Here is a 23,909-nt window from a genome sequence, read left to right on the forward strand (position 1 = left end):
CCTCTGCTCTTCCCCACACTAATCAGACAAGGCTTAAGAGCTTTCCAGTCTGACCTCCAGCCTTTCAGAAGCTGACATTTCCCAGCAGAGCTCTGAGGCATAAAGCTTAACTACACCTCAAATAGTCTTAAGATGCAAACTTGTTAAGCCAAAAGCATTTCTTTGACTTCTTTTTAATCTCAGATTGTATTCAGTTGAACTGCCCAGAACATTTTTCTTTCCTGGTGATCCAGTCACACCAGATCAGTAGTGCTGAAACACATAAATCTCTGAGTTTCCAGAAAGGGTGTACTCTGAGTGCATTCTATAGACATAGCATTAAAACAAACAAACAAACCACCCAACAACAACAAAACCCCTAGCACACACACAGAAAACCCAAAACAAAACAAAAAACCAACACCACAAATGTGATTATGAACTCACTTTCTTTCGCTTCTGGTCATTCTTGAAGCTCTTAGACCCACTGAGGCCTAAGTGCTGCAGTAGACATGAGACAGGAGCTTTAGGAAGAGCATTCTGGCTTGGTAGAATGTTAACATATATTTGCCGGGAGCAGCACACCATCCTCTCTAAAAATAAACTGGAAACTTGAGCTCACTGTAAACTGATATCTTCTAAACATTGTATTTTCTTTTTTTATCCCTTTTAATTGCAATGTTGTCCGTGGAGCTGTTGAACCTCTGATTTCTCAACTGTGATACTATATCTGTCTGCATGTCCAGTATCTGGGAATGGGACAGGTCTTAGAGCAGACTTCCTATGTATAGCCCTGCAAGATCATATTCCTGCACAGTCAGCAGAGGCACCCAAGTGTGGTTTCCCTGCATATGTCAAATGACTTATCCTTTATAAAGAAACCATGGTCCAGCAGGTAGCATTACTTAGTTCTTCCCAGGAATTTCAATTCTTGCTCGCTTTTTCTCTTCAGAGGAAATAGATAAAGAAGGGACTTTTCACCCCTTGTCTGTGCCCCTGTGACATGCAGCAGCTCTGTTGCAATTTCAGACTGGTCCAAGGTTCAGTGTGGAAGTCCTGATGCTACAACATATGTACAGTGCTCACATGGGTATTACAGCCTAGGACCAGGCTGGCAGTACCTCATGCTTTTACCTTAAGGTGTGTAAAATCCCCCAAACCAAAGTGGGTGGACCCAGGAAATGCTGGGGTGATTGAGCTTACCTGGTTCTGCAAGGTCTTCTGCAGGTTGGTCCCCCAGCCACCCATAGTGGGTCCTGGTCCACCACTGGACTGCTGTGGGAGGGTGTGCCAGGCGGTTCAGCCTCAAGAAAACCTGGCATAAGGAGGGATGGGATCCTGGAAGCGTTTCCAGATCTCACTTGAATCCATTCTATCATTTAAAGCCAGTAACTTCTCCTGTAGGTTGTGATGGTTTCTGCTGTGAGGATTTTCCCAGTGAGACTGTATTTCCTGTTGGACAAGGTCCAGTGGCTTGTAAATTAAATTGTGGGAGGGTAGTGGTGCAACCACATTGCTGCTGTCCCAGCTTAATTCAGCACAGGAACAGGAAGCAATCACTACAAGAATAATAATTCTCAATTGCTTTGAAAATAACCCAACTTTAGTTCCAAAATTTTACATGTTTCAGTAGATTACATTGTACTTTTTTTTAAATTTTAAGTACATAAATGTTTGATACAAAGTATTTTAAAATGCTCCACATTCTGCTGTTCCTCTTTCCAGCAGTCATTAGAGGTGTCTCAGCATGCTACTTCCCATCTTTAGGAACTGATTAACAATTACGTGATTGTAAATGGGTAATTGCTGTGCGATCTGGACATAACATTGCCACATCAATAATGAAATAATGTAAACCAAAGTAATCCAATAATGGAAACCCTTCTTATGCCATTAGTTCAAATGAGCATTTATGGATTAAATCAGCAAGTCATGCGCAATTGGCAAGTTAAAGCTTGGATGTGAAGTCTCTCATGTCTTCTTACAGCACCAGAAGATGCATTTATTCAGGAATCTGCTGAAGTTTCATCAGTGGTCTTGTCTAATTAAAGGAGGAATTGTATTTCACTGGAGCTAGGCCAAATTCTGAGTTTACAACTTCACTGGTGAAGAGTGGATCTGGGAAGCGAGGGAAGAGACTAGGATCTCTCCTGTCATATTCTAGTTGATATTTAACTGATTGTTTTAAAAATGCACTTGTACATTTAAAAATGTTATTTCAGAAAAGCAAAATTCAAAGTTGAAAGATCATTTCAAGGCTAAAAATCTCAGTCTGCTTATACAAAAATCAAAGCAAAACATTCTGACTTTACTTTGTTAATACTTGAATTTCAAATATCTTCTCATTAGCTCAATCTGCAGTTTCTGGTGGATAAAATTTTATCCCCCTGTATTCCCCTTTCCAATTCATCTGCCTTATCTCTAATTAGCTCTCCCTAGCCCTTCCCCTTGTCCACAACAAGGCTCTTACAGTGATTCTGTTTGAAATTTGCATTTGGCTTCCATGTACTGGATTCTAAGTTTTGCAACATGCCCACTTCCTCTATTTGCCAAACCAGGAAAACAAAATACTGTCTCTGTACACACACACACACAATTTTTCTCAGGACTGGGCTAGGCTGCAAAATTAGGATCTTGGTTTCAAAGACATTCTGCAGTCAAAGCAAGCTCATTTCAGAGAACTAGTTTGCTCTTCTGAAAAAAATAAAAGGGCAGGACTGATCCCAGTTGGCAAGCTTAGGAACACTTAGCAAGGTTTTGGCTCAGTCATCCTCAGACTAAAAACAATGAAATCATGGCCTGCTTTTAGGAGGATCAAAGGTGTCAAAAATGGTGTAAGTAGATTTTTATTGTCTTCTGTGAGTTTTGATGGTTTTTTCAGTAAGTCTTGATTTCTTGTTGGACAACTTCCAGCAGTAACTGTAGTTTGTGTGTAAGATAATCTGAAAAGGTGGAAAAAAAGGAAGGAATCTTAGTCCAGAGGAAATCCTAAGACATGGCTGAAAATCAGAGCATCAGCACTGATTGCAGGAGCACTTTATGTTGGCAGATCACTGTATCTGTTTCCTTTCTTGCTAATATGTTGTCTTCTATTGAGTGGTTTAGTGATGCACCTCCATCCAACATCAAATCAAAAGAAAACAAGACTTGGAACAGAAACGACAAATTAAACTCAAACCTGGGCTCTCATTTCTGAAAAACCCTTGTGCCACCATGCCTACATCCAAAGGAAATCTGTACTACACACTGCCTGGAGCGGAGATGTACTTCATTTCCATGGCTACATTTGTACTCAAACCATCCTGGCTTCTTCGCCAAGCTCACAGACCTCTGGCAGTACTCTTCTCCTAGCAGTCCTCTCCCCAGCCTTTCAGCAAACAAGTTTGTGCATGGGGTTACAGCGTCTGCCTGTAGTCTCTCTATCCTAACCTTTTGTCTTTCTATTCTAGACAAATTTCACCCAGAGCTTATGATCCCAAAGACATGATAAAGTTTAGTAGGTACTAGAGCTAGTATGGGAAATAGACCCTCTCTGTTCCCCCTGTTGGTAGACTTCAGTCTTGTCTTTGTTAAAACTAATTTGGCTGTGGAGGCTGTGCCTTGGGAAAGACACCAGAGTGGTGCCAGCAGTCATGATTTAGGTTTCATGATGTCTGTTGGTCAAGAAGCAATTTGCATCAGAGGTGAGCCCTGGCAACAAACCAGCACCCTGACCCTTGGGCATGTTTAGGTCCACAATACTGAAAGTGAAAAGCATACTTACAAAACAGGTTGCGGCAGCGGTCTGACATCTGCCTGTGAATGATGAGGTAGTAGACTGGAAAACCACTCAAAACTATGGTGCATCCAATGCTGATGTTTACAGGGTCTGAGTAGAAAGACATTGCCACTGTGAAAAGGCAGATGATGGTAAAAGAGACAGGAACAAACAGGGGAACCTGAGGAAAAGAGCACAAGAGACAATCAGGGAAAACTGGTGGCTGTAGCCGATCACACTCTGCATGTGCCAGCACACGCTATATTCATTTTTCTGCCTAAAGAAAGTGAGAATAATCATATCCTGCAGAATGCTTCTGTACAATCAGGCTGCAAACAACTGCACCATCTTCAGAGCCCAGTGTGCTCTGTGAGGTGCATGCCTCCTATATTCATGTACACCAAAATCTAAACCTAACTTGCAACTGGAAGTGAAGCAGGGGGAGAAGCCACCTACAGCCCATGGCTTTGTGACTGTCCTGCACCTGTGCATGCCCAGGCACACATACCTACATACCCCCTAAGACAACTGCTGAGGGAAAATCTGAAGCCAAGAAAGAACTGACACTTTGAATCAAACTGTTCTTTGCTTATAAAATTCATGACTCATGTTGACCTGCCTCCAGCTTGCCTGAGACTTATAGTGACTAAACCAAGACAAACCAGACTCCCTATCTCTGTAGTACCTGCACCAAGAATTTCAGCTTCAGTGACACCATGGTGAAAATCAAAGCAGCACTCAGCACTTCAGCCATACCCTATTGGATGAGCCAATTCACCTGGGTTGTTTGGAGAGCAAATAGGAAGACTGCAATAAATAATAAAACTGTGAAACATTCCCTCTGTCTCTGGATCCAAACTCTGCCAAGTAACTCCTTGCCATGGCTGATGGAATGAAGGAGCTGCTCTCATATAAGGTGACAATCTTTACTAGTAATAAAGTATTGTATTTTGGATACTCAGCATGCCAAGTTGGAAGAGATCAGTTGCTCTAGGTATGGCAGCCATCCAGCCATCAAACTTAGGTACTCTTGTCTTTCCAGCCAGAGCATCCTCTGCCAGCTGCTCCTACATGCACACACTCACGCTGCGCATCTGCTTGAGAGGTGTGCGAGCGGACTGCTCCCTCCTCTTTCCGGTGTTTTCTCACAGTTTTTAACTCAGAATGCTAGAGAGAGAGCAAGTACCGGAGCTGTCGCACGTGTGCCGCGCTTTGCTCTCCCCCGGGCAGCGGCAGGCGACGGCCCCTTGCGGCCACTAGAGCGCAGCACGGGCCCGCGCCACCTGCGCGCAGCCCTTGCCTCTTGCACAGAACTGACAAAAACCAGGGAAAAGGCGGGGGGAAACCAGCCGAACTGACCAAAGGGCCAGTGTTTACCTCCCTCGTTTAATTAGCATTTAGGAGCTGCTGTTAGTCTGAAAACCAGGGCAAAATCTCAGCATCTGAAATCATCAGCAGTGCCACCCACTAATACATCTCCCCTGTGAAGATTGGTTTGAAAGAAAAACTAAACTAAACTTATTCAGTTTGGTTCTGGGGGAGTATGCAAGTGCAGCCAACCGACAAACTGGGAAGCCTCAAGGTCTCTGCTAAATGCAAAGACCGAGAAGCAAAATTACCCCAAACTTTGCAGGAGGATGCACCCAGCTCATAGAGGACCCCTGCGAGCTGCAGGAAGCATTTCTGTCCCCCGAGCTCCTGGCTGCCCAGTGCCCACAGCCCCGGAGGTCCTCTCTCTTCCCGGGAGCTGCTTCCTGGGGGCACCACGCAGGGGCGACAGGAGCAAACTGCACCTGCCTCAAGCACCGCCCCAACCTAATTAATGCCTTCTGTATATTATCTGGCAGTGGGAAAGGTGCCCAAGCACAGGACACCTGCTGACATGAGGAGGGATCCCGGCATCCAGCGGGTGAGAAAGGCCACAAGAGGGGCCCACTGCTTTACATGAGACAATATTTCCATACCAGCAGATGATTCCTCCCAAGTCAGGTTTGCTCCCAGGACCGCTACACCCATGCTCCTTTCCCCCCAAGTCTGACACCTTCCTGCTTCTCAGCTAGAGCTGAGACTTACCTGCCACTGAAATAACATCCAGGCAAGAGTCCCTTCTTGTAGGCCACAAGAGATGAGCCAGACAACTTCTCTCTGTACATCTCCCAGTTGCAAGCCTGAAACTTTGTCCCTTGTACCAAGCAGTCTTCTAACAGATGCATCTGGTGAGCCCTTGTAGCCCTTGGCTTTATAGGATTTATCACATCTGGCTGTTTGGGCACACTGACCAGTTTCAGGAGCTCCCCACAGACATTACTAAGCATCAGAGACTGAAACCCCTTAGAGCCTAAAGGCAACCATGGCCATGTGATGCTGTAATTGTGAGCAAATCAAAGAGAGGGATGGCAGGCCTGCAGGTTCCTGGCTGCCAGGTATGTGCTGTGCATTCACCTTGAAGGGGCTTTGCAGCTCTGGGTGACGGTGACGATGGACGATGAGCCCCAGGGTGGCCAATCCTATGAAGAGCCATCGGGAAAAGCTGAAGAAGTTCAGTAGATGGTAGATGTCTCCAATGCACACCATGGCAGTGACCAAAGGGAACTGAGCATTTTGAACATGAAATACAGTCATTACAGCATGGATCACCTCCTCCAACCCTCCTGCAACTACTTCACAGCCCCAGCATTTTGGAGGTCAGAGAGCTTTACAAAATAGTGTCACAGACTGAGGGCAAAAGACTAAAGGTACACATCTGTAGTGCTACAGAAAAGAGTGATCATTCCAAGATCAGCATCTTCAGTGCTTCATGTCCAAACCAGGACAATTAAAACATGCATGATCCAAAAGCCTGCACTGCTGGCACACAGGCTATCTTCAATGACATCTGCAAAGTTTTTAGCAGGTCAGCCAAGCTGCAACAGGCACTGCAGCACAGTTGGGATGGAGCTGGACCATTGCCACAAAAAAAACCCTGTACAAACCAAAACATGAGACCAGACCATTTCTACAAATGCTCATTCCCTGCATTTCCACCACACCTGGGAATTTGAAATTTCCAGATAGTCAAAGCCCGGCAGAGCTATTTTCATAAGGCAATATCAAGCAGCACCTGTGGCAGATGGTAGGGACTGTACTTTTAAAAAAGGTATCTAATGGTATAAGGCAGGGAGTTCAAGGCTGTACATTTGGGTATCACTGCTGGCTCAAGGGGATTTAATACTTTGCAGCCATTTCCTGTATCCTGCCTTCTTTATTTTTCAGGGAGAAATTTAATGCTCCAACACCCTCTAAAACTCCTCAGTTTATCCAGTCCTTGCAAGAAAGCCAAGACAGCAAAAGAACAGAGCATGTCACACACAGCCAGATCACCTTACCATTAACATGACAGCAGGAAGGGGTGTATGCCTTCGAATGTGGATCATGGAGAAGAGAGGAGGCCACTGCCCTTCCCTGGAAGCCACAAACAGAGTCCTAGGAAAAGATAGGGAGCCCTGTACATTAACATTCTACAGCCACATTAGAAATGAGATGAGTCACTGGACTGACCTGAGACATCAAGGCACCCACTCCCTTCCCCAGCACAAGTCTGCTGCTATTCAAGGCCACAGTTTTGCCTTTAGTTGCACTTTCATAGAAAGTTTGGTTTGGGTTGGAACCCACCCCCCTGCCTTGGGCAGGGATAGCTTCCACTAGACCAAATTGCTCAGAACTCCTTTGGGGGCATTTGGAAGAAAACCAAGGCTGAGTTCCCACAGCTCTGCACCAGTTCAGTGCAGTTCAGAGCCCACCATCAGAACCACTGGCAGTGGTGCCTCATTAGCAAAGATCTTTGGGCAAGTCCAAAGTGACCAAGAATGAACTCAAACTGGAAACAGGAGTAAGAAAGTCTCTTGCCATCAAAAAAGGAAATTATCTTTCCAGTGAAAAGGAAGTGGAGGGATCACAAACTTCAATCCTTTGTAAGAGAAACTAGTAAGTTTAGGAAAGGGAATTGTCAGCTTTAAAGCCTATATTCTTATATGTACATATATAGAGAAAATAAAGAGCAGTCACCTCAAATGACAGATTATTTCCAATTCTCTTGTCAGCTGTTGGAAAATACAGTTTGTCATACTGCCAAGAGACCAGCTACACACAAGAACAGCTACAAAATGAGAGCAGAGAGTTCCTTGCTTGCATCCCTCCTTTGACTCGTGAAAGAGCAATTAGGGAGAAGACAATCACATCCAATTTTAGAAATTTAATATCCTCAAACAAACCATGCCAGAGCATCAGCTGGTTTGAAGCAGGGCCCCAAGCAGCTGGGGCACAAGTGTACAACTGGTTTTATTGCTGTCTCTGTGGCAGCAGGGGTGTGGCTGGCAGGCAGCCACGGAGGCCCCATCAGTGTTTATATGGACTTTCTGCAGTGATTATGTTAATGATGCCAGGATGCAGAGAAGAGGTCAGTAGGGGACACTAAGGACCTCTGTGCTGTCTAGAGACTTCTCATCCTCAAAGAAAACCATTATCTGGAGCAGCTAATGGGAAGGATCATCCACACCTGTATTTAATACAGGACTTCAGAGCAGTGGATCAGATAACTCATTCACTTTCAGGCTATAAGACATTCCTTTCAGATCAACTGATTTTTCCCTTTGCAATCAAAGCTGTGAAGCAAAACCCACTGCAGAGAGTTTGCTCAGCTCCATAGGACCAGCACAACGTAAGTATGTTGTTCATAAGGCCTGCCCTCCTCTCCAATTTCAAGGTTTCCATAATGACACAGAGTGTGGCAGACAGTGAAGCTGGCAAGTTTATTTTTCCATGGGACAAAGCTGTTCTTATTGCTGTAAAAAGACTTCTTGAACCTTGGCTATTGCTTTAGGAATAGTCCATCCCAATGACATTTCACTGACTTCAAAGCAAAGTTCTCAAGGGAGAGTTTGCCTGGAGAGCCTCACAACAGAGGGACCTCATGCCCTCCAGCAGCACAGCTGGGTGAACCCAGTGGAAGAAGACTCAGTCTCACTGAGCAGCTGCCAACATCAACAAAGCCTTTAGTTCACCAGAAACATTGACATTTCACTTCAAACTGGGGATTTAAATTGAAGGGTAGGGGAGAAGATAAAAATCTTTGTGACCAGTCCTGGGTACCAAAGTCTGGATCTAGTCAGAAACAGAAAAAGTAGACAGCCATACGGGACCTTCCTGTAGCTGACAACCTGGGAGTCAAAAGCCTTATTTTTTCCGCAAGAGTGGCTAAAATGCCACTGTGTGGATGGGTAGTTTCAGAGGTTGGTGATGCTTCCCTCTGATTCAGTGAACCAAAAGCATAATAGACCCTTAGGGATGTGACCTTGAAAACGTGAAGATTCCTCCATTCATGGTTCCAAAGCAGGACAGTGCGACAAGGACAGGGACCACAGAGATCAGGCTTTTGAAGGCTCGCTGCACAAAGCTCTGGAGGAAGAGCAAACATGACTTTAGGGAGCATGTGGCGATCTCTAGGTGACATCAGGGTCAAAAAAAGAAAACTTCTTCTGTTGAAGGAGTAATGTAGAAGTCATAAATCTCACCTTTTCTATTGTCATCTGCAGGTTACTTTTCATTATCTTTTAGGCACCACAACAAGAAGAATTTACTGTTGCCCAGTATTCCAGAGAAATTACAAAGCAATAAAACATTTTATAAGAAAACCATCTCTGAAGGACTTGCCATGACCACAGCACAAGCTGGCCACACTGAGGAGATAACAATAGCAATGACAACTCACCACAGCCACAGCAGGAGAAGCCAGAACATCTTCTGTTCCCAGGACTGTGTAATAGGAGACGTTGGTGAGCATGTATCCCACAATTACCGTGATCACAGACACAATGACAGCCAGGGGATATTTCTGCAAGGAAAGAGAACACGCACACGCACTCACAAAGAACAAGCTGCTATCCCTTGTTATGCACAGTATTACAGCAGATTTTATCTGGCAGCACAATTGATTGCAGTCAAGTGAACCCACAAACTTATTCCTCCTGTACTGCACTTGGGAAAGCTGTGGGATCACCAAGGCTGGTAACCCAGTGCGCTTCCTCCCAGCCTTACCGTTCAGGTTTGACCAACTCTTCACGCACAAAACCAGTCTGAAACCTGCACGATGGGAAGAGACAGGGTGAGAGTCTGAGTCATGCTGAGGGCACCTGTCTGCTGCCCGGGAAGTGCCCTCCCATCGCACCTACCAGCCGGAGTATGCGAACATGCCTGCATAGAAAGCCAGGGGGAGCTTATCCAGAACCAGTGACTGTCTGTCAAAAGCATCCTGGAAGTGCTCGGTGTGGCCTGCAGAGGAGATAAACAACGGACACAGAGCAGGAAAACGTCAGAAACAGGCTTCTTTCCCTGTAGGATAACATCCCTTGTACCTCTTGCCCAGACCTGGGAAGAGTGTTTGTGATTTCCTTGGAGAAGGGTATTCAAATTCATTTCATTGCTTTAACTGCAGTGCTGTTGCTGATATGTTTACTTTTTTACTTTCCTACAGTGACATTAAAAAACAAAAAAATCTATCCCTTGTCCAGCTAGGGTAGGCATTTCAGGAAGGGCAGCAACAATAGCTAGTTATTTTCAACAGACCCTGATGTGGGAACAGGAGATCTTGGAGACAAGCAGATCCATGTTGTCCTCTCCTTCCTTTAGGTCCAAAATTAATTTGTTGGATTGACCCCCATGTTCAGTCCCCAGCCCCCTCAGCAGCTGGAGACACACTACCCTTTGATGTGGTGCAGCCAGTGAGGCAGCTAACTCAGCTCTCACTGTGCTCTCTCCTGTTCCTGCTGCTGGAGCACTGACCCCAGCCCTGTGCTGGCCAGAGCATGGGAACCGGACTGGAGGAGGGGATGGGAGCAAGGCCTGCCAGTCTGACCCACCACCACCCACCCATAGGAAAGGACACAGAGTGCAAAGCAAATAACATGTTCAAAATAGAGGTGTCTCAGATATTTACCAACTCCCCTAATTTTCCTTCAAATGCTCTTCTTGAAACAGCAAAACAAAACTTAACAAAAAAAAAAATCAAAGTCAAGATTTTCTCTAAATCAAAACAAAAATATTTAGGGAGGAGAGCAGTTCTGAATGGCCTCTCATTCAAACACAGTCAAAAAGAATTGCATTGCCAACATTTTCAAATCCGGGTAACCCAAGGTTTGGTACCACATCTATGTTCAATTTTCCATAACAAACCCTCTTTAAGAGGTGAGAAGCTTTCCTAGTTGGGCTTTACCAGGCAAGGTGTGAGATGGCACAGAGCACATGGAGAAAGTCAGGCCACTTATATGGAGGTGCTTCTGCAAGAAGTTCAGTGAGATTTGGGCACATGGGCTTGAAACGCTGGCCCACAAGTCTCTAATATAAGCCTGAGCCAAAGAGAAGGTAATGGCAAAGGAAAGGACAGAACTGCAATCAAAAAAAAAAAGAAAAAACAGCACAAGGCAGAGGAATCAGACAAAATTATTTAAAAACACAAATCTAATTTTTAAGCACAAAAAAAAAAAAGTCAATTTGAAAGTAAGTTTGAAGAAAACTAACCTAAAATATAGGAGTGGGTCTACTGGGGTACTTTTTTTATGTTCCAAAATGATGGCTGGTAAGTGATGGTGCATGAAAAGGATTTATTGCCTGCAATGCATTAATGAGCAATTTACAGTCCCCTGTGAGTCACATTAAATACAACCTGTCATACTGGAGTCTCTTGGTGAATTCTCCCTCCAGATGTCACCTGCATTTATCCCCCCCACCAGAGGACGGGTGCCAGGGCTACAGATTGTCATTTGAAGGCATTCCTAACAATAATGGCTGGGGATTCCTAGCTGCAGGGCAGTCCTTTCGTTCAGAAGCACTGCCAGCCCAAGGGGAGCTTTGCATGTTCAAAGGAGCCAGCTCCAGACGTCAGAAAGAAACACTAACACAGAGCCCATTGCCTGTGGTGTTTTCTCTGCAGAAGAAGGTAATAGCATGAAGAGGGAGCAGGCTTCATCCCTTGAGTGGGAATGCCTTGGGCTTTTCTATAAACTGAGGCTTGGATTAAAGCCAATACTCTTGTATGGTTCACAGAAGATCCCACTGGTAGGGTTTTTCTCCCCCACTCTGCATACAAGCATGAAATCCTGTACCAAGTGCATTGTAAATTCACTGAATTACCATCCATCTCGATCTGGAGGCAAAAAACATTAGCTTATGCCACAGAAGGGTTAGAGATGCCATTACCAGGGCTCAGCTGAGGGCTGGTAACTCATCACACAGCTGTGATTGGAACAGGGGGTGCTGTCACAAATCCTAAATGTCCATCGAATATGCACTGCTTTGGAAAGATTTCGAGCTACACTGGAAATAGGCAAGTCTGACTCCAAAGAAAGAGCATCTGTAGAGGAAGGTTAGGGTGACCCTGGGTAGGCTCACAAATCCTCTGGTGCTAAGACCCACTAAATTTTGGAGAAAGCACCACCCAGCCAAGTGCATCAGCCCAGTGCAATGACGCAGCTTGTGCCACCTACACCGGTCTCAGCTCCCAGCTAATTCACATCTGGCACATAGACAGAGAAAGCTCCTGCCAGCTGAGTGAGCACCACACTTGTCGCTTGGCACTGATAAAAGCAGGGGGCACATTGAGCACCCTCCTCAGCCATGCAGCAACACCTACCCTGGGCCAGCAGCATCATCCCTGGCACAATGATGAGGGCAAGGGCCAGGAGTTTGACGATGGAGAGAGCCGTCTGCAACCGCGCGCTCCAGGTGACACTCCAGGAATTGAGGGTCAGGACCATGTCTGGAGAGGAAACACCACTGCTACAGCTGCAGCCTGGGCTCAACACACACAGGAAAAAATACAGCAGCTCTCCCTGCCCTAGGGATGCTGGGGGAAGGATGCATCTTTATGCCTTAGAGAGGACGCCTGGGATGAGAGATGTCAGGAAACGTTGATCCAGCAAACAGTGTTTAAAGAGGGAGCTGACTTACACTCCTAAAAGGGAGCAGGAACCTGGTTCCTGCTGGGTGATCCACATCTGCATGGGGGAAAGGTGTGGGACATCTCAGCAGCCCACTTCACAGCATTCCCTGTGCCAGTCCACTCCAGTCTGGAGCAGGCAGGACAGCTTCATGGGCTGGATGCCCCAGGAAAGGAGTCCAAAACCTCAAGCCTTACACCCACAGTTCATATGGATTTTGCACAATTACACATGGAGAGTTTCTTCTCCCGCACCTGGCAAAATCCCCCTACCTAGGGCTCCAGCTGGTCAACAGGGAGGCCCATTCCACTTCCTAGAGAATATAGTGGCCCAACACCATCACCTTGAATCAGAACATTTTGGTTAGCTGAGGCAGTAAGACAGCTGTCTTATCCCACAGCTGTCCAGGAAAAAACAGCCCTAAGTGCTCCTAGTCTGGGGCAGAGAGGCCAGGATGGACAATCCCATAAATGTCAGTACTTACAGTAGCCCAGGAGAGACACGAGCTTCACCGCGGGGACAGGGGCAGCACAGGGGGCGAAGAATGGCTCCAGCATGTAGCGCCCAAATGCCAGGGAAACCACAGCACTGTTGGCAGGCCTGCAGTGGGGAGTGTGGGGGGAACCAAGCACAAACTGCTCTGAGGATGCTTGAAAAATGGCATGAGGTAAAACTGCACAAAACTTGGGAAGGGGAGCAAGTTTCCCCACCTGGCTTAATCCTCTCACCCATGCAGATGGTGAATTCCCATTGAGTTTTTCTCATAGGATTTTCTCAGTAAATGTGTTAAAAACCACATGCTGCAAAATGATTAATTTCCAACTTGAAAGCAAAAGTTGAGATTAATCATACTGAGCAATGCAATATGTTCTGCCTCATCTAAGCTTACACGAAGGATACAGGTTATTGAGAGGTGAGGACTTCCTTTTGAATGCTAAAAAAAGAAGCAGTTCACAATTTTATAAATTATTTAACTTGGGGCTAAGCCAGGAAATTGTCTCCACTTTCTCAATCTGAAGAAACCAAAAAAGTTTCGCTCTGAAAACAGAAGATCTGAAATAAATCTGGCATCTATTGTCAGTTTCTGAAATACACCACAGCTCTTGGGGGATACAAGCTGCCAGGGGACAAGAGAGATATTCTTCAAGTACAGAACACATTCAACATTTGTAACTATTTCCACATTGTGTCTTCTTCCTTTTATACTGAAAAATGTTTAAAAATCATTCAACTCTTTCCTTTACAAACTGCCTGGACTGTTACCTGGCACCATAACCTCTGGTATTTTAAATTATCACTGCATCCAGGAAAAGGCAAGTAAATAAAATCTCTTACCTGATAGCAAAAAACTCTGCCCACAGGAATAAGAAACTTGGCAGAGGCCCTAGTGTCTCCAAAATGTAGATATAGTGTCCTCCAGACTTGGTGATTCTTGTTCCAAGCTCTGCATAACACAAGGCACCTGGAACAGTTCCAGTAAAAATGTACCAAGTAAATAATCCCAGGGGTATTCCCTTTTCTCTGTGATTTTTCAGGGATTGAACAAATCCATTTAAAATAAGTAGTGAATGAGAGGAAGAAAAAGAGGTTTAACAGAACCACTTTTCCCTATTTTTGTGCACTACTGTGGTTTGAAGTAAGTTTTGAATTGGCTTACCTCTCAGGTGGAAAGAAATTCTCTGTTTTGTGGTTAATGCTACAACATTTCCATGGAAGCTCTGAAGAACAGTGTGTGATAGAAATGCTGCACAGAGCTACAAGAGGTTTCCTTTGAAAGATACCCTGGATTCTTGCTTCTCCACACTATTAGGCTGATGAAATGGTGCTTACAAAGCAACTACAGCAGCTCAGCCACAAGCCATGGCTGAACTGGTCATTTCAATCATGTTTTTGATCCCAGGCCACATTCTTGTGTCCTTATTTTGCATCTTCACATAAAGCCCTTCCCTCCTTTGAATCCACTGGTGACATGGCCATGCCTCCATGTCCCAAGGTAATCATGCCATATTCAGGTCACGTAGGATTGTGACAACCTCAACATTTTCTGCCTCCCTGTTGGAAATTTTGTGCAGAACTCCTGTTCAAAGCATCAAATATAGGCAGACAGCTCATCTTGTTTGTTCCAGTGGGTCCCTTTAAATGCTTTAAGCATGCATATAAGTATGTTGCTGAACTCATGGAATGGGACTTGTGTATGTACCCCACTTGAAAGAAAAAAATAGCACAAAAGAAAGCAGGCCTTTTAAATATACTGCCAAAATATGTCAGAGAAATGATCAGGGGAGGTCATCAAGCTGATAAAAGAGAAGAACAAACTGACAAATCCAGCTACAAAATGCAATCGCCTGATAAAGAGGCTCCCAAGGCCCTTCCAGGAGAGTGTACCAAAGGATGCTGTACAGAGAAAAACCTTTACAAGTGCAGAGCTTGGCTATGTGATTACACATACACTACACACACATTACCATTTACTGCTCTGCTTGTTTAAAAGAAACACCATGCCCACATTACACTGTCAGCTTTTCTTTAAGCAAAAGGGTATAATTCACCAAACAACCACTCACAGGTTGCAATGTGAAGTATTGGTACACATATGCTAAGAGCAAGAACAACTTGTTGCCCTATTAACAATTGAATGTCTCAATTTCTAAACTTGCATATACATGCCAGAGTGTCAAAGTGAGTGACACTCACTTTGTTTTTTGTTTTTTTTTTTTTTTTTTTTACATGGAGTATTTCTCTTTTCTTGTTTTTTTTCTTTTGGTGGATTTTTTTTTTTTTTTTTTTAGTGAGTTACAACAGAAGAAGAATGTTCAAGTCACCCACCATAATAAAGATCAGATTTCTCTCCTGGGCTGGGAGAACTTGCAGTTGTTCTAATAGCACCTTTGGAGAGTTTCTGAGATGGTGATTTTTTACAGTTAATGAAAGAAACTAAAAGCCATGGGTTTTATCCACTGTAACTAGAAGAGCTACCTTATTTCAAAAGAACTAGAATGAAGCTGTCATCAAAAAGACAGCCTTTGTGAGAAAAGACTGGTACTAAGTGACAGAAATCAAGCCAATAATAACACACAGAAAGTGGGGCAGCATCAGACATCCCTACACCATTTCTTACACCCACCCTGTGCTGGTGCATCCCCTGCAGCTCCCCAGGCATTCTGCTCCAGCCATTCTCCCTAACAGAAAGGGGGTCCCATGGGGCTTATTGGGACTCTCCCTTCCTACTCCCTTCACAGTGTCTGGGAAAAGCACAGCACAACCCTCAGATTCCCTTTTAGGTGCCCACATCTCCTTTCTACCTTACAGAAGAAGTCCCCTCGTTCTCTCCCAGCTTTCCTGGCAGAGACCATGCTGTCCCCACTTGCAGTCACTGTCCCTCCCCTGCCCTGGACTTGTACATGAATTGATATTACAGACCATAAGTGCTGGAACTATGTCCATTACCCCAGGGAAATAATTTTAACTAAAAATTCCTAGTGACCATCCCCTGACTTCTTAAACCTTTGTTACAGCAGGAACCAGAAATTTTGGGTTTATTCAACTCCCAACTTTCTAAACATAAAAATGTGCCGGCTCCCCTCACCTCCCAGGTGCTTCAGCAAGGGCTGCCAAAGCTCAGCACTCACCAAACATGGAGAGGAGCCCACAGGAAAACCAGACGAGCAGGGAGAATCCCACACTGCCGGAGTTTTTCAGGACTCCTTTGGGGGAGATGAAGATGCCACTGCCAACCATGCTGCCGATGAGCAGCGAGAAAGCCCGCAGCAAAGTGATCTTTTTCCTCAGGAAGATGGCCTCTTCTTTCTTGTCTTTCCCCATGGCTTTCTTCTAATCACAGGGGAAGGTCACACATTCAGGAGCTACAATCTCCCAAGTGTCCTCAAGGTTCACCTGTAAGACAAGGAGTTAGGGATTCAAGGATCTTCTTTTCGGGACAAAATTTTTTTCAGTAACTGGACAAGAGCTGTTGAATCTGTTCTCCTCAGCTGCAGGAAGTACCAGCCAAACCACAGGTGAGTAGAACACCCTTGGTATCACATATCTCATCAGTACAGCTCCCAAGAGACACTTCAAGTGTTTTCTGCTTCTTCTTCCAGGCAGCACTGAGTGTTACATGTTGTATGCCAGCCACACCTCAGGATGATTCCCAAATTTGACTTTGAGTAATGTCAGATTGCCCAGACTGGAACTGGCCAGTTTGGGGTTAATTTAATGGGATCTAATGGGGAATACATTGATTTCAGCTCACTGGCAGAAAAGAGATTTAAAGTTGCAAACCTAACAGTCAACACCTTGAGAAACAATATCTGAGATGAGGAAAACATTAAGCTGCATTAGTTGGTGCACAGAGAGGATTTAAGCTTTTTAAACTTCCTTCCCACCCTTGCTGAATGAACTAGCCCTGATTTCTCACTAGAGCTCCATTTAATCAGTGTTTCCTAATACAGTGTCAAGCTTTTTTGCTTTCAAAGTACTGCAGAGTCAGGAATAAATACTGTTACAGTTGTAAGACAGAGCTTAGTCATTACTAACAGATGTGCCATATCTTCTATTAATGTAAAAAATTCCTTGGTAATAACAGAGCAGTGAAGTTTTTCCTAGAAAAGAAGGAACTTCAGACACTTCAGGGATCATGAGTTAATCCAGATTTAGTTCTCACAAACTGCAGCAACCTCCCACTTCCCCTCCTTCAATCTCCTGTCTCTCTCTATCACCCCTAAATTGGCAACTTCACCAGGAAACCCACCTTCTGCTTAGGTAGGTGAGATGAATTCAGGTCAGTTACTACAGCCTAATTTGCTGTAGCAAACCTAGTTGTAGTTTTCCTAATAGCAAGGTAGATGTTTTATACTAGCAATTATCCCTGGAAGAGCAGGCAAGACAAGACTGGAGTAGATAATTTGGCTCTTGTCCAGCCTCCTGCCACACAACCCCAATAATGCTCACACACTCAGCTTCAGTGCTTTTCTTTTCATTATTCTAACACAGTAAATTGTATTATGGTGAACATTTGCCCCAGCCCCATGGCTGTATATTATTGCAAAGTTCCACTTTACATGAGACCCTCTTTTATAGGTTTCTTGAAGAATTTAATAATTGCAGAGGAGACAGTTGTCACCTCTAGAAGCAGACCTAAGCAGCCAGAAATTGCTTTCTTGGTAGAGAGATAAAAATGTTCCCCTAACTTTGAGGGGACAAATCTTGTTACCACTCACCCACGATACTTCTCTGCATGCCCTGGGTAAACTCAGTGTAACCAAGGTCTTTTCTCCCTCCTCCCCAGCTCATTCCCCACCTGGAAGCTGGTGGGAGGAAGCAGGGTTATCACTTTCTCTGCACACATATGACAAGCACATGAAGAAAGCCCTTTCTCCTGCCAGCAGCATGAGCTGGTTTCTCTGAGATTGTGCCAAGCCTGCACAAGCATCTTCTCAATCAAACCAGCCAAGTTTAGTTATTAAACCTCTAAAGAGTCCCATAGGACTCTTTAAGGCTCAGATGGGTCACATCAGCCTCGTCTGGTCCCACAGAGCTGCTCCTCAGAGTCCCAAAACCTCACAGGGCTGCTGGAGACAGTGGCTCTGGAAGAGCTGGGATAGACCCCTGGGAGCCTCCCAGCCTCTCAGCTGCAGTTCCCTCAGACACCAATTAATTACCTTAGTGTGAAATACCAATATTGTCTGGTATTTCTCAGCTGAAGTGAGACCCACACAGCATTCATTTGCAGGAGTGAAACACAGAGCCTCACCAAACTGAAGAGAGATGCTGTGCAGAGCTGTCTAAAGCACTGTTCAGAGAGAATGAAAAGTGCACTTATCTGTTTGGCTGGGTTTTAAACAAAGCAGGTGCATTTACAATCCATCAGACTCCCATTTCTTGCTGGGATCCTGAAGCCACAGAAGACAGCGTCTCTTTGCAGGCTCTGAAATTACACAGAGAGAGCAGGGAAGGCACAAAAAAGAAAAAAAAAAAAAAAGGAGAGATCAAATCAAATTTAGAGACCAGGTTAATGATCCAAAGTAAACACCACACTCTGTACTTCTGTCCCCATGGTGGTTTTTCCTTTATTATTTATTTTACTACTACTTCCATGCAAAAGTATGTGGAGATAAAACAATCCAGTCCAGTAAATTTGAGAAACATGAAATGTATCAGTACTTGTTCAAGAAGTGGATGAAGGAAGAGGAAAAAAAAGCAGAAAAGGAGAAATAAATGTAAAGACTAACAGAAAGCTATTGAATAGAACTTCAAAGAGTCACCTAGCAGAGCCCACAGCCCAGAGAGACCATTCCTGCCTGCTCTGCTTTCCAGCTACATTCCAGCACCAGGCACATTAAAATTCAGGGATGTTAATCCTTGTGGCAATGCTTAAGAATATTCACAATGTGCTTAGTGCAAAGGAAAGAGGCAAAGCTGCTTTTTGTTCACCCCTCTGACTTAAAGAACAGGCTCAGATCCTTGTCCCAAAATGCAGTACCTTTACACGAGAGAGATCATCAGTCAGCAGGGCTGGAGAAAAACACTACTCCAAGCTATTGCACAACTTATCACAGATACTGGATCTTTCCTTCCTCCTTCTTCATTTACACTGATTTTGTTGTTAGTTTGGGGTTTTTTAGCTGTTAATCTTACCTCACAAGCACTGGAGCATGGACAGAGAAGGTGGAGACGAGCGTACAGGGAGAATCATGCCTGTTACTTGTAGTGGTGGCTAGAAGCCCCAGCCAAGAGCAGGACCCACTGTGCTCAGCAGAGGGAGAGTGGATGTTAGTCTGATGAAAAACTAGTGAGATAAACAAGCAAACTGGAAAAGGAGAGGAGGGAGACAGCATCATTCTCAGCTGGGAGTTGAGACCTAGAACAACGAGTGACCTTTCTCTTTCTATCACGCAGGGAGCGGGTGGCATCCCTGGGAAAACAGACTACACCTCCAGAGTCCCAGTTCTATGATCTAACCCCTAAAAAGCCCCCCAGCTACTAGGGAATCTTCCTAAATATTTACAGCTGTATTTTCTTTGTGTCCTCAATCAATATCATATAGCCAAGAACAGGTTAACCCCTTCCTTTTTGTATTGCAAAAGATGCAGGTGTCAAACTATTCCTTGCAGTCTCACAATTTTTTCTTTTTTGGTGCCAAGAATGTCACTCCAATTCAATGTCCACCACAAGGCACAGAATCCAACTAAATAAAATCAGCAGTGAATGGGAGCTTTTTTATTCATGCATGAAAGTAACATAAATAAGCTTTAATGAGGCTGGTGGTGGTCTGTTCTGGGAACTCAATCAGAAAATCTATTTAGGAGACCTGAGAGATGTTTGTTTATAGACCAAAATGAACACAAGAAACAGGCTGAAAGGACAAGACATGCAGCTCAACTTTTTTTCAGCATTCTACAGCTGGTTTGCCACCCTGGATAAGAAACCAAAAGGGACAGTAGTTAATAAATCAGGCTCGGGCTTGCAGCCCCAGATGCAGTAATAAATCCATGCAATTGCCTTAGGTGTAAATGTAAAAATAATTTCCATTGGCTTCTCTTTCTACAGAGTTTCACAAATATCATCTTGTGAACCGTCTATCAAAAGACTACTATTTCCTAACATTTCTGTCTGAATGAGAAATTTTTTTGCCTTGACAGCAAAATTGCTTTTGGCTCAGGTCACAGAATTTCTATCATCTCATTTAGGCATTTCCAGTTGTCCTTCCAAAAGGGGTGATTTTTCTGGAAAACAGATGGCTGATGGTATGGTGAGTCTGGACTGCTTGATGATATGAGAATGACCTTTTAATTGAGAACTTAAAAGTGTTAAATCTACACTTTGGCTAAAAATTGGACTAAACCAAGACCAAGGTTTTCAAGCAGCTAAATTCCTGTTGGCTTGAGAGTTCCTTGCTACCAGGATTTATATTCTACACCAAGTTTAAAATTCTTCATTATGACCAGTCTGCCAAAGCAGACAAGTGGAGATGTTTTATAACTGTAGTGCTGATTGATTTCCAGGATGCACAGATCATACAATGTCACCTCACTTTTCTAGGCATCCATAACTCTCCATTCAGCTGCCACAAGGAGTTTCCACTTCTGTGTATCCAGAACTGATTTCCCATTAATGTTGTTGTGCAGGAACATTAGCCCTTTCATGAGTATTTCTTCCTCACATGTTGCCAGTGACACGCCAGACACAAATCTGGAGAGATGCATGCCTGATTAAAGAAGACTCCAGTCTTCTTCCACAGCACCAGCTATTAAAGACTGTCAGGAAAGTGCACCAGCATCCCTGTAAGATGAGCTAACATGATTCCTCTTTCTTACAAGCAGGAGCTGAGAATACCCAAGCACTAGCCTCCCAGCCCATCAGATCCAAAGGAGCACCAACACCCAGAGTACCAGGCACTGGAGCACATGAATCCTAGGAAAACAAAGAAACAGAACATTTAACAAGAGACTGTCTCACATAGTTGTGTTTCCTGAGGCCAGCATCTTGGCTCTACGTTATCTCTAGCGGGGCACAGCGCAGGGAAGTGTTCTCAGAGCTTTGTTCTTTTGTGGACAGTCCTCCAAGCAGCAAGCTGTTTTCACTCTCCAGATCAAACCTCCTCCCTGGAACAAGACAATTTGTCCTATTCAAAATTGTTTTCTTAGCTGCGTAAGACAGAACACAAACAAAAATAAATCTAAACGTTTCTAGCAGAAGACACCCAACAGAGAAGTCTAATGTTGTAGCAAAGTACAGCCAAACTTTCCCCAAATGAGAATTCTTCTCATGCACTTCAAATTAAAAAAAAAAAAAATCCATAGAGAGAAACATCCCTGCTCATTCCAATGGTTTGTGGCACTGCATCACTGCTGAGGTCTGGGCGTTTGTCTGCCTTTGATCTGAGGCTGATTTGATTTGGGCAGTGTCAATGCTCAACAGCTCTGCTCCTGCAGGGGAAATTCCTCCCTGAACCAGGCCTTTTTTTTACCTCAGGGCTTGGCTGAGGGCTATAAAGGACACTGCTTCCTAGCCACTGCTTGGTGACTTAGAAAAAAACAAGTTTGAGACTCAGGCTGCTCCATGGGAGCTGTTACTCATCCCTGGGGCTGTTGCTCTGCAGGGCTGCTATGGTGGGCTCTTCATCAAGGCCAGTATTCCCACCAGCAACAGGCCAATGGCACCATCATTCAGAACCAGGCAGTGCTTTGGAGCTGCAGACTAATCCCTAAGCCTCTCCATAAATATTCTGCAAGAACAAGACACTTTTCCTGGATGGGGGAAAATGCCAAAATGGCCACGTTCATCACCAGCTTTCCTCACCAAGAGGTAATTTCTCACTAATACCAGCTATCTTATCCTGCTCCAGAGACAGGTCTCTCCTGCTGAAACTCCTGCTGGAGTCAGAAGAAACCTTCTGCTGCTTTTGCTGTTGTCAGATGACGGGCCCCATCTATAGGGGTTCCTGATCTACCCTGCTTTAACCATCTGGAATGGAATCCTTTGAGAGCTGACTGAAGTAATAAAATTCCTCTTTCTGTATTGCTTCATATATTACATTAGCTTCCCCCTCAGTTTCACTGCAGTGATGATGATTTATCACCTCAGGCCTCCAGTTCCCCTCAGACTCGACCTCAGTGCCTGGGTTTGCTCCTTCTCTTCCCACCTTCAAGGAATTCAAAATGAAATTTAAACATTAATAAACAACAACCCTTTGCACCTGCATTAGTCACTCACTCTGCTTGCTACACACAGTCTAATCCACAGTTAAACCTCAGTGTTTTATGCTGGCACCTGACTCACAGCCCAACCCCTGCCCTGAACATACCCCAGGCTGGGGGGGGAGTCTCTCCTTCTGGCCTTTCTGCTCAGCTGTTACTCATTTAACAAAATAAAAGCCAAATATACAATTATGCTGGAAGGAACATAATTGTTAGGCCTTTTTGGCTCTTATCCAGCAATTTGCAGGCAATGGGGATTTGTATTTTACTACACAACGTTTTGGATTAATTCCTTACCATTTTCCAGGCCTCTGATGGAAGGAAGTGGAACAAGAAGGGTTTTTTCTGACCCCTACCTCACCCCCCATGGGACAGTGCAGGAACACACGTCCTGCTCTGTCCTGGGTAACAGGGAGCAGTGACTAATAATGACAGCATGTGGTTTTTTATACAACATGGCACCATATCATCTCAGGCAGTGCAGCCCCTGCCAGCTCCCCAGAGCCAGAGGGATGGCACCAGAACCTAATCAAACACCTAACTCCTATGTTTTTCAGGTAACATACAGGCCACCCCCCATTTTCACTTGTATTTAGTGAGAATCGGGTTCTAGGAATAAGCATGTCAACAAAACCAGATCAACATGTTCACTGGGAAGGTTAAGTCAACACAAGGGCATGTTTATTCAATTTTAATGTAAGTACAGTCATGGAAGTATCTGCTGGGTGACTCTGGCCCTGTCTCCCAGAAGAAGCAGGATTGTTGCCAACACTAGCTCAGATCATCCCTTGCTTTGTCTAGCCAAGTCTTAAACCCCCTCCAGAGTCCCTGACCTGTCTTGGTAACCTGTTCCAGTGCTGCACCATCATCCTGTGGAGAAGCTTCTCCCAAAGGCCTTATAGAACATCCCAAGCACTGCTTGTGGCTGTTACCCACAGCCATGTCATCTGTCCCTCCAGAGGCCTCCAGAAGCTCCCCTCACAGATCAGCTCATAGCAGCCTTTGCTGATGGTCCTTGCCACCCCTCCCTCTCCAGCAGCCCCCAGAGATTCACTTCTCTTTGGGTTTCCCTGAAGTCTGTGGACTCAACACTGCTGCATTGCTCAAGTACAGAGATTGCTGAAGTACAGAGAGCTGCAGGAAATGAAAGGCACCAACTGGATGCTCCCCCCCCCCCAGTCTGGAGGCTCCAGCATGCCTCTGATGTCCCCTGAACCCCACACTGAAATAACCTCCAGCCTTGGAAACTCTATTTTTGGTGCCTTTTTTTTCCCCTCCCTCTTCTTTTTCCATCCTGGACTTTGAACCTCCCTCTGATCCTGTTGGCATGATTGCATCATTCCTGGCAGGTAAGGTCAGCATGAATAGAAGGAAGCACAAACAGCACTTCACACAGCACCAGCAGCTGGGAGAGCCTGCAGCCAGCAGAGGTTATGGACCCAGTCAGCTCTAATAAAGACCTGCTCCAGTGGAGGGGCAGGAACTACAACCAGGATTGTTCATGTT

General features: G+C 44.8%; 1 protein-coding gene across 1 annotated transcript in view; it reads right to left on the reverse strand.

Annotated features, from left to right (window-relative positions):
* Window positions 1-23,909, reverse strand: part of LOC103819604 (cystine/glutamate transporter-like) — a 32,301-nt gene that overhangs the window by 3,865 nt on the left and 4,527 nt on the right. The window contains 13 exon segments of the mRNA XM_050969687.1: window positions 3,743-3,917; window positions 6,179-6,328; window positions 7,102-7,198; window positions 9,066-9,169; window positions 9,483-9,605; window positions 9,784-9,853; window positions 9,943-10,042; window positions 12,399-12,524; window positions 13,190-13,305; window positions 14,041-14,167; window positions 16,335-18,631; window positions 19,342-19,449; window positions 21,163-21,308. Coding sequence (XP_050825644.1) covers window positions 3,743-3,917; window positions 6,179-6,328; window positions 7,102-7,198; window positions 9,066-9,169; window positions 9,483-9,605; window positions 9,784-9,853; window positions 9,943-10,042; window positions 12,399-12,524; window positions 13,190-13,305; window positions 14,041-14,167; window positions 16,335-16,527 — 1,381 coding nt within the window. The 5' untranslated portion in view covers window positions 16,528-18,631; window positions 19,342-19,449; window positions 21,163-21,308.

The sequence above is a fragment of the Serinus canaria genome, chromosome 1A (genome assembly GCF_022539315.1).
Source record: "Serinus canaria isolate serCan28SL12 chromosome 1A, serCan2020, whole genome shotgun sequence".
Taxonomy (NCBI): domain Eukaryota; kingdom Metazoa; phylum Chordata; class Aves; order Passeriformes; family Fringillidae; genus Serinus; species Serinus canaria.